We start from the raw sequence: 13,642 nt of genomic DNA on the forward strand, positions 1-13,642 counted from the left end.
ATCGTATAGTTAAGTTATAATCGTCGAATTGGTGTGATGTATCATATTTAATGTTATCGAGACAGTTATCTGGAGCTATCTTAACTTTAAGGGGGGGTATGGTTTGAAGTGCATACTTTCAAGAATACTCTCTGAAAATTTCAGATTGATCGGAGTAAAATTACCAGAGATACAGCGTGTTGAATATCCCTACCTTCGACTCGTTTTGCCGCGGCTTCGCGCCAGTACGCTTGAGCGTAAACGTTAAACAACTGTTCGCCTTCTCTTTTGTAGATTACTCTGCGATTCAAAAACATATTCCAATGTGCATCACTTTACGATTTGGCAGACAAATAAGAAGATGAAGATGCAGTTGTCAAAACTTTAAACGCATTTTTCTCAAAACTGCTTTTTCAAATGCGGTGGACATTGTAACTGAAAAACTACTTTACCGATTTATCTGAAATTTTGCATAGATTTTCTTTAGACATTTCATGAGGTAACAACTTCCGATTTTTCATTTGTTGCTTATTTTTTGTTCTACAATAATAAATCTGTTGTTTTTCACAAAATTTTTACCAAAAATTTTGTATTTTTGACTTCTGAGTGATACCAAAAATTCAAAAATCGTTAAAAATAAAAAAACTCGACGTTGTTACCTCGAGAAACTCATAAGCTAATTAAATCTTTTTGAGTTTTTGTTTCGTATGACCAGTGACGAGTTCTGATATCCACCGCAAAATCCTTTTTTTAGCAGCCTGACAAAAATTTGTCCCCAATGGTTTATTTTTCAATATATTGGTTGATTTTTTTTGTATACATTCTTTGAATTGTACTTAATATGTTTATTTAATTTACAAATAAAATAATTCTACCATAGCTTCGAAAAGAATTCACAAAAATGTGTTTGATGTTTATGTTGATATCAAACCGGTGATTCATCACAGGGCTGATTATCTAGAAAAACTGTAACTTTTTATACTTGATAGTTAACAGTTATTAAGCACATCTACTAGACCTGTTCAAGCTGGTCAGGCACGTAGCCAAAGGGGGGTCCATGGGGTCCGGACCCCTTCCAAAACATTCTCGGCTTTGGTACCAAGGCAGAAAGTTTGCCCTCAAGTTATGATTTTTTTTTTAAGTGAACGAAATTATTATTATTTTGTACTAGGACTATTTCTGTTTTTATTCAGTGAAGGGATCAACTTATATCCAATTTAAAAATCAGATTTACCAATTACGAAACTTTTCTATCAGCGTTTCAAATTCTTTTACCTTTTACTTTTTATAGAAGACCAGCTGTACCTACTCTTTTCTACGGAATCACATATTTCATTAGTAGTCACTAACATCAACAGAGAGGCTAAAATGATATTAAAGACACAATGGTGAAATTAGGTATTAAAAACTACTTACTAGGGTGAGATTGTCGTCATAGATGTTGTATCTCACTCTAATAAGTTGTTTTTTAATACCTAATTTCACCATTGTATCTTTAATATCATTTTAATGTCCATGATGATGTTACTGACTACTAACGAAATATAGGGTTCCGTTTTTTAAATTCTATCTTGCACTTTTTACATGGTTAAAATATTTTAGATTTAAAAATATTTTTGAAGTTATTCTTCTTTAGGCGCGATTAAGAGTAAAATTTTTCATAAATCTGCGCGCATGCGCACACAGAAAGTATGTAGTTCGTTTCTAATCTTTCAAGATAGTATCTGTATCAGCGCAAATAAGTCATTAAAAGAATATATTAGTGTTTTTAGTAAATGTATTATTTATTATAATTTTTGTGTCTTTGAATTTCTCTTCTGTAGTAAGATAATAAAATATGTAGGTATAACAGTTTTATCACGATACCACTCAATCTATTTGTCACCGTGTTGTGTAATTATATCCGAAACTTACGTTTCTCAATTACAGGAGACTCGGTGGTCTAGTTGTTGAGCGTTCGGTCAGAGATCGAAAGGTCCCGGGTTTCAATCCTGGACGATTCATTTTTTTTATTTTTGGCTGTTTTAATAAAAAATTTTGAAAGTGGTAGATAAGAAAGTTAGTTTAATATTTAAATAGAATACAAATAACCTTTTTTAGTATATTTACTTCGTTAAAATTATATAATAGAAGAATAAATTCTTACGTGCGTACAAAGTACACACACATTCTTTTTTTAATTAAATTAAAAAATAACAACAGATTGCCATTTTTAAAATATTAACCCTAGAGTACTAATCATCGTAATTAATTCATCGTAATTAATAATACATCGTAAAATTTACGACATTATTTAAAACACATTTAAAATAAAACTAAAATTTATATTCTTACATAGTTATGAAGTTTAATAAAATTATAATACCCTTACCGGCAGAAAAAACCGCCACCCTAAAAAATGGGTCATTTTTAATGTCTTGTATTTCCTAAACCTGATGACCGATTTAAGTAATTCTTTTAGTATATTATAGCCTTATTCTTTAACAATATCCCTGTAATAATATTGTTGCTAGACAGGTACATTGTCATTGTATACAGGGTGTACGAATCAAACTGTGTTTTTTCTCAAACTTTGGAACACCATGTGGAATGTTCTAGCTTTTATGAAATACTGAAATTAAAACCCAACTATAGCCTCAGGTTTTCTTAACATTATGATTTTTGTTTCATTCGCTTATGTTGGATAATAAAAAAGTTAGGCACTTTAACAACTACCCCTGTTTTTCGTCAATACAGGGTGTTTTTAAATAAGTACGGCAAACTTTAAGGGGTAATTCTGCATGATAAAATAATGACAGTTTGCTTTATAAACGTATACCCGTAAATGCTTCGTTTCCGGGATAGGGGGTGTTGAAATTGTTCTTACAAACTGACGACTTATTTATTGCTCTAAAACGGTTTGTGATATGCAAATGAAATTTGGTAGATTTTAAGAGATAGTTATTGCGCATTTTTTTGGCATACAATTAAGAATTTTATATTCACTATTGGCGTGCATACGGGTATAAACATTTTAGATATATCCCGTATGCACGTCAATGGTGAATTTAAAATTCTTAATTGTATGCCAAAAAATGCGCATTAACTACCTCTTAAAATCTACCAAATTTCATTTGCATATCACAAACCGTTTTAGAGCAATAAATAAATCGTCAGTTTGTAAGAACAATTTCAACACCCCCTATCTCGGAAAAAAGCATTTGCGGGCATACGTTTATAAAGCGAACTGTCATTATTTTATCATGCAGAATTGCCCCTTAAAGTTTGCCGTACTTATTTAAAAACACCCTGTATTGACGAAAAACAGGGGTAGTTGTTAAAGTGTATAAGTAAGTCTTTTATTATCCAACATAAGTGAATGAAACAAAAAAACATAATGTTAAGAAAACCTGAGGCTATAGTTGGGTTTTAACTTCAGTATTTTATAAAAGCTAGAACATTCCACAGGGTGTTCCAAAGTTTGAGAAAAAAACACAGTTTGATTCGTACACCCTGTATACAATGACAATGTACCTGTCTAGCAACAATATTATTACAGGGATATTGTTAAAGAATAAGGCTATAACATATTAAAAGAATTACTTAAATCGGACATCAGGTTTAGGACATAGAAGACATTTAAAATGACCCATTTTTTGGGGTGGCGGTTTTTTCTGCCGGTAAGTGTATATTAAAATTGGCATAAATATATTATCTCCTAAGAAAATGGACATACTGGACAGCAATTCTTGTTGTGTTGTCTGCAGATTTCTCGTTTACATTGTACACAGAAATTTGTTGTCATTCGTCTTAAACGGCTAGGGCATAAGTAGCGTACTGTCTTGTTTCTTTCGATAGGATTAGTCGGTTGAGAAACTGATTGTATATTTTAGGAGTTCGTTTATGTCTTGTCGAATATTGATATGTTTAATCTTTTGCGCATCTGTGATTCAGCAAGGCTTTTGTTCAAATCAAACATAAACAGAGCGTGGAAAACTGGCTTCCTATTGGTTTTGTGCGAATTATGACACCGATTTTGTCAATTCCTTCACATAAAAATTTGTAAGAGGTAATCCTCCGGTATCGGTGCTTTTACCAAGATAGGGACTGACATCAGTCATATATTTGGATAATGAATCGCAAAGCATAGCAATCTTTATGCTGTACTTAGACGGTTTATGTTACTATCGTTAACACTAAGGTTCAAAACAAATGGACCACGCTGCAGCGTTACGCTGTGGATCCACAAAAGTAGTTTCCGATGATTGGCCGTGGGTTCTTATGTGGAATGGACGTTCCTGTGGCTGGCCACAGTCACTCGTCTGTGATGGAACGTCCACTTCACATAAGAACCCACGGCCAATCATTCTAAACTACTTTTGTGAATCCACAACGTAGCGCTGCAACGTGGTCCGTTTGTTTTAAACCTAAAGCGTTGTAATATTTACGACAGAATACCTAATTTACACACTTCCGCACAAAATTTAACTGACGTTAATACATCAACGCCTACTCTAGTACGAAAGAACTGTTGAACCCAAGTTCTTAAGATTTTTCGTTGTTGAGAAATTTGGCAGTAAATAATTCGGCGTCATATATTTTATGAGTATTAGCATTCTAGGGTTAAAATAGTTTTTCAAATTTTGCATATGGATTTAAAGTGTATTCTAAATATTTTTGTCAATACCTTACCGTCTAATTTAACAAAAAAAATGAGTTGTGTTTGGACCTCCCTCAAGCACATTTCCTGGCTACGTGCCTGAAGCTGGTACAGGATGTAAGATTTTTTAAACATATATTTGTCTTCGGATATAAAAGGTCAAAATTTGGTATCAGATGCTCTGACTTTGAGGTATATCAAAAATTATCTGTAATATTTAATTTTTGACAAAAAAATCTACACATTGAAAGCGTTTGATATTTCGAAATAGCACATTTTTCGACATTTTTGATATTTGGATACTCTGTGTTACAACTAAACATTCTTTGTTGTAGATGAATCTCCCATCGAAAACAAATTCAAACGTCCACATCCAAAATCAAAAAGCAAGAGACGCTTGAGTCCAAAGAGAGAACAAAAAGGTAAATTTTATTGCTGTTTCGAAAATATTAGAATAGATTCTTTAGATAATATGTGGTTATACATCAGGGGTGGGCAAAAGCCGGCCCGTGGGCCGGATTCGGCCCTTTTGCTTACTTTATCCGGCCCGTTGAGAAATCCCGCAAGCAATTTTTTTAAGAACATAGGCGCAATGCTTTTTATGTGCATTCATTTTTTTTGAATCTTGAGAAAATTAATAAGTATTTTTGAAAATTTTAAACGTTGAATGAAATATTACATTATCGCCGAGGACCGAAAGTCCCTGAAAACTTCTATGTTTATTTTAATAAGTCACAAGGTAAAAAAAAAGAGAAAATTTAATGTGTTTTTTAATTTCAAATATCTCATTTACTGTTTATTCTAAGGGATTTTCAGCCCTCGGTAATAATGTAGTCTTTCATTCTGCGTTTAAATTTTTCAAAAACATTTATTAGTTTTCTCAGGATTCGAAAATAAGGAATGCCTTTAAAAAGCACTGGTCCGAAATTTTACGCCTACGCTTTTCATGTCTTTTATGCGATTTTGTTAAAATCAACAGTATTAGTGTTCGTAGTGTTCAATGAAATGAATTTCTATCTTCTGCTTTTCTGAACAGCATCTATGTTTAACCCGGTCCAGACGCGAATATTTTTCGGCCAGGGTATTTGTCGTCTACCAGGACCCTTTTCCTTCGATTTTACCTTGCATAATCAGCAGCTGCAACAACTTACAACAACGTATTTATCATTTCTAAGTATGTGCCCTTTCTCCTTTTAATGATGGTCAAAAGTTATCTGTTCCTTTTCTATTCTGTGCAACACCATTTCATTCGTAATATGATCAGTCCATGGTATTTTCAAAATTCTCCTAAAAAGCCACATCTCAAAAGCTTCTAGCTTTCTTATTAAGTCAGCATTAACAATCCAATAAACGAGAATAGAGTGGACATATATCATTTTTATTATTATCCCTGTTTTTTATAGGGTTCTCCCCCTTCCGGTTCCCAGTTTCCAGCTTCAGTCCGTCGTTGCGTTCACCAGGGTGAAGATTCCTTTTTGATATTACCTTCTGAATGCCACACAGCTACGATTGTTTCGGCCCTCCTCTCTTCTTTTCCTTTTTCCTTCTTTTTCTTTTCGGCGTCAATTTTAAAATTTGTTTTGGCAGCCTGTCGTCGTCCATTCTTTCTACATGACCATACCAGATCAGTTGTCTCCTTTGAATTTCATCGATGATGGTTGACTTGACATAACGTTTTACCATTCGATATCAGATTTGCAGATTTAATCTTTGGTTACTCAGAAATTTCCTTATCTTCATAAAAGCTGCTTCTGAATTTTATTTTTTATCTGGATCCTTGTTATGGCTTAATATAATGGACCACATTAAAAATTTCGTAATTTTACTGGGAACAAATTGTTCGCATGTACACCCACACCCAACTATGACAATTTATTATTATCTACTAGTATTATCTATTATTAACAGTCAAATGTCTTTGTCCAAATGCTTTAAAATGATACTTATAGTATTTTTGTCAAAAAAATTTCTTGGGCAGAGAAAAACGACCACCAAAAATTTTAGCGTGTGCACATAGTACATACTGGGTATTATAGGTCTCCGGCCCCCTAGAGATTTTGAAAATTTCATTTTGGCCCGCGCTTGAAAGTATTTGCCCACCCCTGTTATACATAGACATAGTGCAATTGCTGTTACTTTTAGTAGCACTGAAGAGTCGTTGTATAGTAGCACCAATTAAGTGAAAAAATACTTTTTGATCATGTTTTTTTTACAGATGAACTTAAAGAACTGGATAGTTCTGAAATAGAACATAAACGAGAATTAGTTGTGAAGTTGCAGAGAATGACAATAGAGGAAATTAAGCGAATGGTACCATATCAAAATTTACCATCCTATTTTATTAAATTTGCTGAAGAAAAAAAACCAGGTCAGTTTACTTTATTGAACTTGTTAAATTTTATTATGGTTATTGTACACACATTCTTACTACCACTTGTAAGTTGAATGATCATGTAATAGTAGATAATGGATAAAAATTATTGGATATGTAATTTAGTATGTTAACAATTATAAAAAGGGTGTCCGATCTCATTTTGTTTTGACTATAATTAATCTATAATTAAAAAATATTTATAAATTAATAAAAAATTCGACCTAGGCAGATATTATTTCAGATTTTTTGGATCATTCTAAAGAAAGGTCTTTTGTAATTTTTCTCTTAAGTTGATCGTTTTCGAGTTATAAACAATTTAAAACTAAAAAAAGGACGAAAGATGGCAATCTTCAAAAGTCAAAAACACAAGTAAAAAATATAAATCGTTCGTTTTTCCTCTTCGTTGTTATATAATCCTCGTGGATCATTTTTTTCGTTTGTTATTTGCGTCCAATGTTCGTCATATAATGTTATATTACTGTATTATATTTATTATTTTATTCAATAATTATTAATAATTCTTTTTGATTTAGCTCAAGATTTCGTACCAAAACCAACGGTATATAGCGCGGAGGCTAAACCAATGCTATATAGCGTGGAGACGGAACCAGCGGTATATAGCGAAAAAGCTGAACCAAGAATGAAAATGAAATCACTTAAAATTCTGCTTTCCAGAATATCTATTGAAGATATTAAGAAAGCCTCTTTAAGACCATCATCTCAGCCAAAGAGCGAGGATAATGTAACAAATAAAATGACTGTATCTACAATAAATCCTGTAGAAAGTAACTCACCCACACCTAAGCAAGAGAAAACCAGTAATACTAAAATAGATGATAAAGAACAAAAACAGCTAAAGTCAGCATCTCTGAAAATGGAGGAGGAAACCATCGAAATTGTCTCTGCAATAAATCCTGTAGAAAGTAACACATTCACATCTTGTCAGATATCTAAGCAAACGACAAGCAATAATACTAAAACAGATGATACAGAACAAAAACGGCTAAAATCTGCGCCTACGCAACTGGAGGAGCAAACCATCGACATTGTCTCTGCAATAAATCCTGTAGCAAGTAACCCATCCACATCTTTCCAAATATCTAAACAAGAGAAAACCAGTGATACTAAAACGGATGATACAGAACAAAAACTGTTAAAATCAGCATCTCTGAAAATGGAGGAGGAAACCATCGAAATTGTCTCTGCAATAAATCCTGTAGAAAGTAGCACATCCACATCATGTCAGATATCTAAGCAAAAGACAAGAAATAATACTAAAACAGATGATACAGAACAAAAACGGCTAAAATCTGCGCCTACGCAACTGGAGGAGGAAACCATCGACATTGTCTCTGCAATAAATCCTGTAGGAAGTAACCCATCCACATCTTTCCAAATATCTAAGCAAGAGAAAACCAGTAATACTAAAACAGATGATACAGAACAAAAACTGCTAAAATCAGCACATCCGCAAATGGAGGAGGAAACAGATGTCCAAATTGTCTCTGCCATAAATCCTGTAGAAAGTAACCCATCCACATCTTGTCAAATATCTAAGCAAAAGACAACCAGTAATACTAAATCAGATAATACAGAACAAAAACTGCTAAAACCACTTAGCAAGAAAAAGAAGAATAAGAAACGTAAACGACCTAAAACATCAGGACAGCCATCTGGAACTACGGATTGGGATGTTACTTCTATAGTTAATCCCGTAAACAAACTTAGCTCAAAATTTAAAATACCCAAGTTATCTGAAAAAATTGCTAATTTGAGTTCTGATAAAAAAACTCAAGCTAAAAAGAATAAAAAATACGAAGATAAAGAAACTAGGCCTTTTTGGCAGAACTATAGTGATGACGGTTTAAGTTATAGAAATGCTCAACGTATAGCAGCTAATAAATCGAAACGAAAAGATGAGAGTTGTAGGGCCACTTCTTCGAAAAGGTTAGACAATGAGGAAATCTTGAATAAAAATTATGCTAAACGCGAAGATAACAATTTATTGAAAAAAGGCGATAGCAGAACACAAATGAAAACTTCTACAGCAGATAGCAAAAGTAGAAAACTAATTAAAGAGGAAGATGATACAATGGAAATAGAAGACACTAATAGTACAAATGTTGATCAGGTTAAAACACAAAATATAAAATTTAATCTAATATCAAAATTAAAATCTCCTACAAAAAAACAAGTTCATGAAAGCAAGGAGGTAATAACAGCTATTACAGAGATAAGCAGAGGCACGACACTACCTACTGATGGTTTAGGTACAATTACAGTTGAAGATAAAAAATCAATAGTACCGACTGAAGTTTCTGAAAGTACTGCCCTTGATCAGGTTAAGCCAAAAAATATAAAACTTAATCTACTTTCAACATTCTCAAAAAAACCAATTGAAGAAACAGCAACATACACTGATAGTTTAGGTACAATTATTACAGTTGAAGATGAAAAATCAATAGCGCCAGTTGAAGTTTCTGAAAGTACGGCCCTTGATCAGGCTAAGCCAAAAAATATAAAACTTAATCTACTATCAACATTCTCAAAAAAACCAATTGAAGAAACAGCAGCACATACTGATAGTGGTTTAGCTTCAAGTAATACAGTTGAAGCTGAAAAATTAAAGAATATAGTTGAGAGTAGCAAACCACCTGAAACACAAACGGAAAAAGCATTGCCATCTGAAGCTAGTAAGGATTCGACTTCCACAGCTGATAAATCACACAATGAAGCTTCTAAAATTGCTGAAAAAGATCATACTAAAGTAAGTATTTTTAATAAACAACTAACTTATTATTTAATTATGCTTACCTTGTTGTAAGGCCATGGGTACATAATTCGCAGATATTTTACGGCTATCCCTACCTTTTCTGTCTTTACATAGCAAATTACGTGTAGTAAAATTCACACTGGTATGGATATGTAAATATTACTAGAATGTCATTCTACTTGACAATGTCATAATTAACTTAAAGAGATGGCTTTTGAATGTTCTTGGATGACTGGTATTTGTATAATATTTCAAATTATTAATTCAGTTAATAAATGTGATAATTTTTTCACTAACTATGTATTCAGTGATTGTAATAATTTATATGTAGAATAAAAACTAATACTCAATCGAGAAAAGAGGAAAAGTGTTAAAGTGATTTTTTAATAATATATTGTTACTATGGAACGCTTACAATTTTGAACATCTTTAACAACAAAATACTTGGATCACAGAATATATCTTGATGTATTCTCTGCTTGGATCTTCCATAAATAATACACAATAAATAACTTTTTATAAAGTTCACGTCTTAAATCAATTATTTATCAAATACACTATATATCAATATTATTTAATCAACAACTCAAACTATTCCCGATTCATGTCAAATATTTAAAATTGTCACTGATTGTCACTGTGTGACTGACAATATGCTACAATATTCTATTCGGCTGAGTGCGTTGTATGACAAAGATAGATTTGGAAAATATTACCACGGACATTGTGTTCATTTTTTTTTACAAATCCTAAAAAAAAAACAATATATATTTTTGAAAAATTTAAACGCAGAATGAAAGACTAAATTATTACCGAGGGCCGAAAGTTCCTTAGAATAAATAAACAGTTTATTTTGAATGATATATTTGAAATTAAAAATCACACTAAATTTTCTCTTAGTTTTTCACCCCTGTAACTTATTAAAAGAAACATTATAGAAGTTCTCAAGGACTTTCGGCCCTCGCTAATAACGTAATCTTTCATTCTGCGTTTAAATTTTCCAAAAATACTTATTAGTTTTCTCAGGATTCGAAAAAAATGAATCCCCATTTGAATAGCATTGCAGCCGAAAATACATACCCATCCCCTTAAAGAGTTCTTGTACGGTATTTTGTATTTCTTCGTCCATCTGCAAACGATTACCTTTTAACGCCATTTTCAGTGGCCAAAGATGTGAAAATCGTAGAGCGATAAATCAGAACTATAGCGTGGATACTCTAATATTCTCTACTTCTTTCGTTGTAGATTTTTTCACTTCTTCGGCGACATAAAGCCGAGCATTGTGCAGAAGTTTTTCTGGACGTTTTGGTCATATTGCTTAATGAACCTTGTTTAAAGTTTCATTATACAGGATTTCAATAATATGCACTCTATACTCCGTCCCACCTTGACTTTACAATATAGGGAAGATATGCAAGGCAGTCTTATGAGAGTGTTTAGAGCTGTGATGCTGATTTTATCTAAAATTGTTTTAGACAGGCAATCTACAATTTTAGGGTTCATATGCGTAATAACTATTGGGACCGTGCAAGTTCGGAAAAGCGACACCTATTTCTACGCTCTGAACTTTTATTCGCACTTTTAATTATATTGGCCAATCATATGGTCCTGGTTACTGGATAATTGTCAAGGCCATAGTCCGAAAAAAAATAATAAGAAGAAAAAATAAGATTTAGGTTGTGTTATTCAAACTTAAACAATTGTATGTAGTAAATAAAATTAGTTATTAAAATGCAGTATTGCAAGCAAAATACAATTAATTAAATTTACCTTTATATAATAATTGCATATCATATCAATATTGTGAAGCAATATATAATTTTTTTTCTTAAATGACAATTGGTATGAAATGTACGTCAATTTGACAATTTCAGTTGACAATATGAATTATTTAAGAAAGTTGCAATATTTCTCCGCTATTCGCGCACGATCGTTTCGCGTATCCCTTCCAAGTACTTGCACACCGCGAATAGTATATCAAATAAATTTAAATGCATATGAATCCTAAAATTGTAGATTGCCTTTCTAAAACAGTTTTAATTTAATCTCTCTAATGTTCGATTACAAATTCTTTTTGATAAAATCGGCATCAGCGCGCTAAAAACTCTCTAAAGGACTGCATTGCCTAGGTTCCTTATACTGTAAAGTCAATGTGGGGCGGAGTATAGGTTCTGTAAATTCCATGAGCAAGGGTCCTTCATGGTTGAAAAAAGATGTTAACATTACCTTGCCCTCAGAGGATTGAAATTGGTATGACCGCACGCTGATTATATTTGGACGGATTGTTAACAACAAACGCTATTTTGAAGTCAGTATACTTAAAATAGTAGTCAAATACAAATGGTAGGAACTGACCAGTGTGACGTGTACAAACATAACTAACATTTCAGAACGTCAGTTGAGTGAGAAGAATTGTTTCCAAGGCTACCCTGACCAAAGATGTGTTTTAATTGAACAAGCCGAAGTTTGTGGCCTCTTTGTTCATACATGAAAATAAATCATTAAGTGACAGTTTAAGATTGTTCTAAAGATTATAAGTATAAAATATTCAGGATGTTCAGAAACTCTCCGGACAAACGAAGAACAGGGATTCCTCAGATAATTTTAAGAAAATTTAACTCAACTCAACTAGCCCCAAGATGCTTCCTAAGGGAGCTAGAGCTCTTTGAAGATCACGCCTTGTAATTAGTTTTTTTATTAATACCTCCACAACTCTTTTATTTAGAAAAACGAAAACTGGTACGGTTATTTATCATCCAGAGATGAATCGATTCCATCTATTGCAAATTTCTAGTACCGGTCATAGGCGTCCCTTTTGGGTAGATCAGCGGCTATAGAAAATAGATAAAAAGGTGGAAGGCAACCTTATATGTATTTCAGTTGGTCATCATCTGGATCACTACAGGAGTAATGTTACCGTTTTTGGCGACAATTTCTGAAGACCCTGTCTTTCAGGACTACGACTAACACAGATACGGATGTAAAGCTACCTGAGGAAAGTAAAGCCGAAACGTTATAAAAATAAAGGATTAGAAAAGGAAAATCGTTAGCAAGGCAACCGTATATAAGTAAGTACTCCAGTCTAGTTGGTCATCATCAGTACGGGGTAACTAACATATCCTAGCCCTGAAAGAGAGGGTCTTCTGACATTTTCGCCAAAAATGGTAACATTGCTCCTAAATATTAGTTATGCTTAAGGAAGGCTTAAGAATGATTTTGTTGAAAATTAAAAAAAAACTTAATAATTTGTATGTATCTTTGTATGTTTTTCCTGTATTAAATGACTTATGGTTGAGAATATGTAATTATTACTTTTTTTAATTTTCAGGGAATGGAGATCCCAAGGATTTCATTTTTAAACATGGAAGTAACCGCTTCTTCAGACGAAGATGATGGGGATTTATTTAGTTTTTTTAAAGATTAGTCTGTAGGAGTGTAGTTTTTTACTTATGTGATAATAAAAACTTGTAATATGGTAATATTATAAAAATATAATTTGTTTAAGAAATTATTAAATTAGGTAAAAAGTATAAGTGGAATTTTACTATCTAATCTTAGAAAAGCCTAATGCGACAAGTCACAGAGTCTGGTCGGGACATTTGTCGATATGTTAACAATAAATGACGTTTAATAAACGTCGTTTTATTTTTTTTATATCTTTTTAACAACAGCTTAAGAATAACTAAACCGATTTAGCTAATTTCGATTCTACCTATATTCGCTTCTATTAAAACGTTTAATGACTTAAATGCGCGTTGTTATGTGAACGGTCTCTCTTAAGGCTATGGGTACATAATTCGCAAATATTTTACGGCTATCCCTACCTTTTCTGTCTTTAAATGGCAAATTACGTGTAGTAAAATTCACACTGGTATGG

The 13,642-nt window shown here is 32.6% G+C and overlaps 1 protein-coding gene across 4 annotated transcripts in view; it reads left to right on the forward strand.

Moving 5' to 3' along the window:
• LOC114339806 (uncharacterized) overlaps nucleotides 1-13,298 on the forward strand; it is an 82,581-nt gene extending 69,283 nt beyond the window's left edge. For all 4 annotated transcript variants that reach the window (XM_050646478.1, XM_050646479.1, XM_050646481.1 and 1 more), the window contains 4 exons: nucleotides 4,954-5,040; nucleotides 6,834-6,986; nucleotides 7,526-9,759; nucleotides 13,094-13,298. In XM_050646478.1, the coding sequence (XP_050502435.1) occupies nucleotides 4,954-5,040; nucleotides 6,834-6,986; nucleotides 7,526-9,759; nucleotides 13,094-13,189 (2,570 nt within the window). In that variant the 3' untranslated portion in view covers nucleotides 13,190-13,298. The remainder of the gene's footprint in view (nucleotides 1-4,953; nucleotides 5,041-6,833; nucleotides 6,987-7,525; nucleotides 9,760-13,093) is intronic.
• Nucleotides 13,299-13,642: the final 344 nt, after the last annotated feature.

This window comes from Diabrotica virgifera, chromosome 3 (genome assembly GCF_917563875.1).
Source record: "Diabrotica virgifera virgifera chromosome 3, PGI_DIABVI_V3a".
Lineage (NCBI taxonomy): Eukaryota > Metazoa > Arthropoda > Insecta > Coleoptera > Chrysomelidae > Diabrotica > Diabrotica virgifera.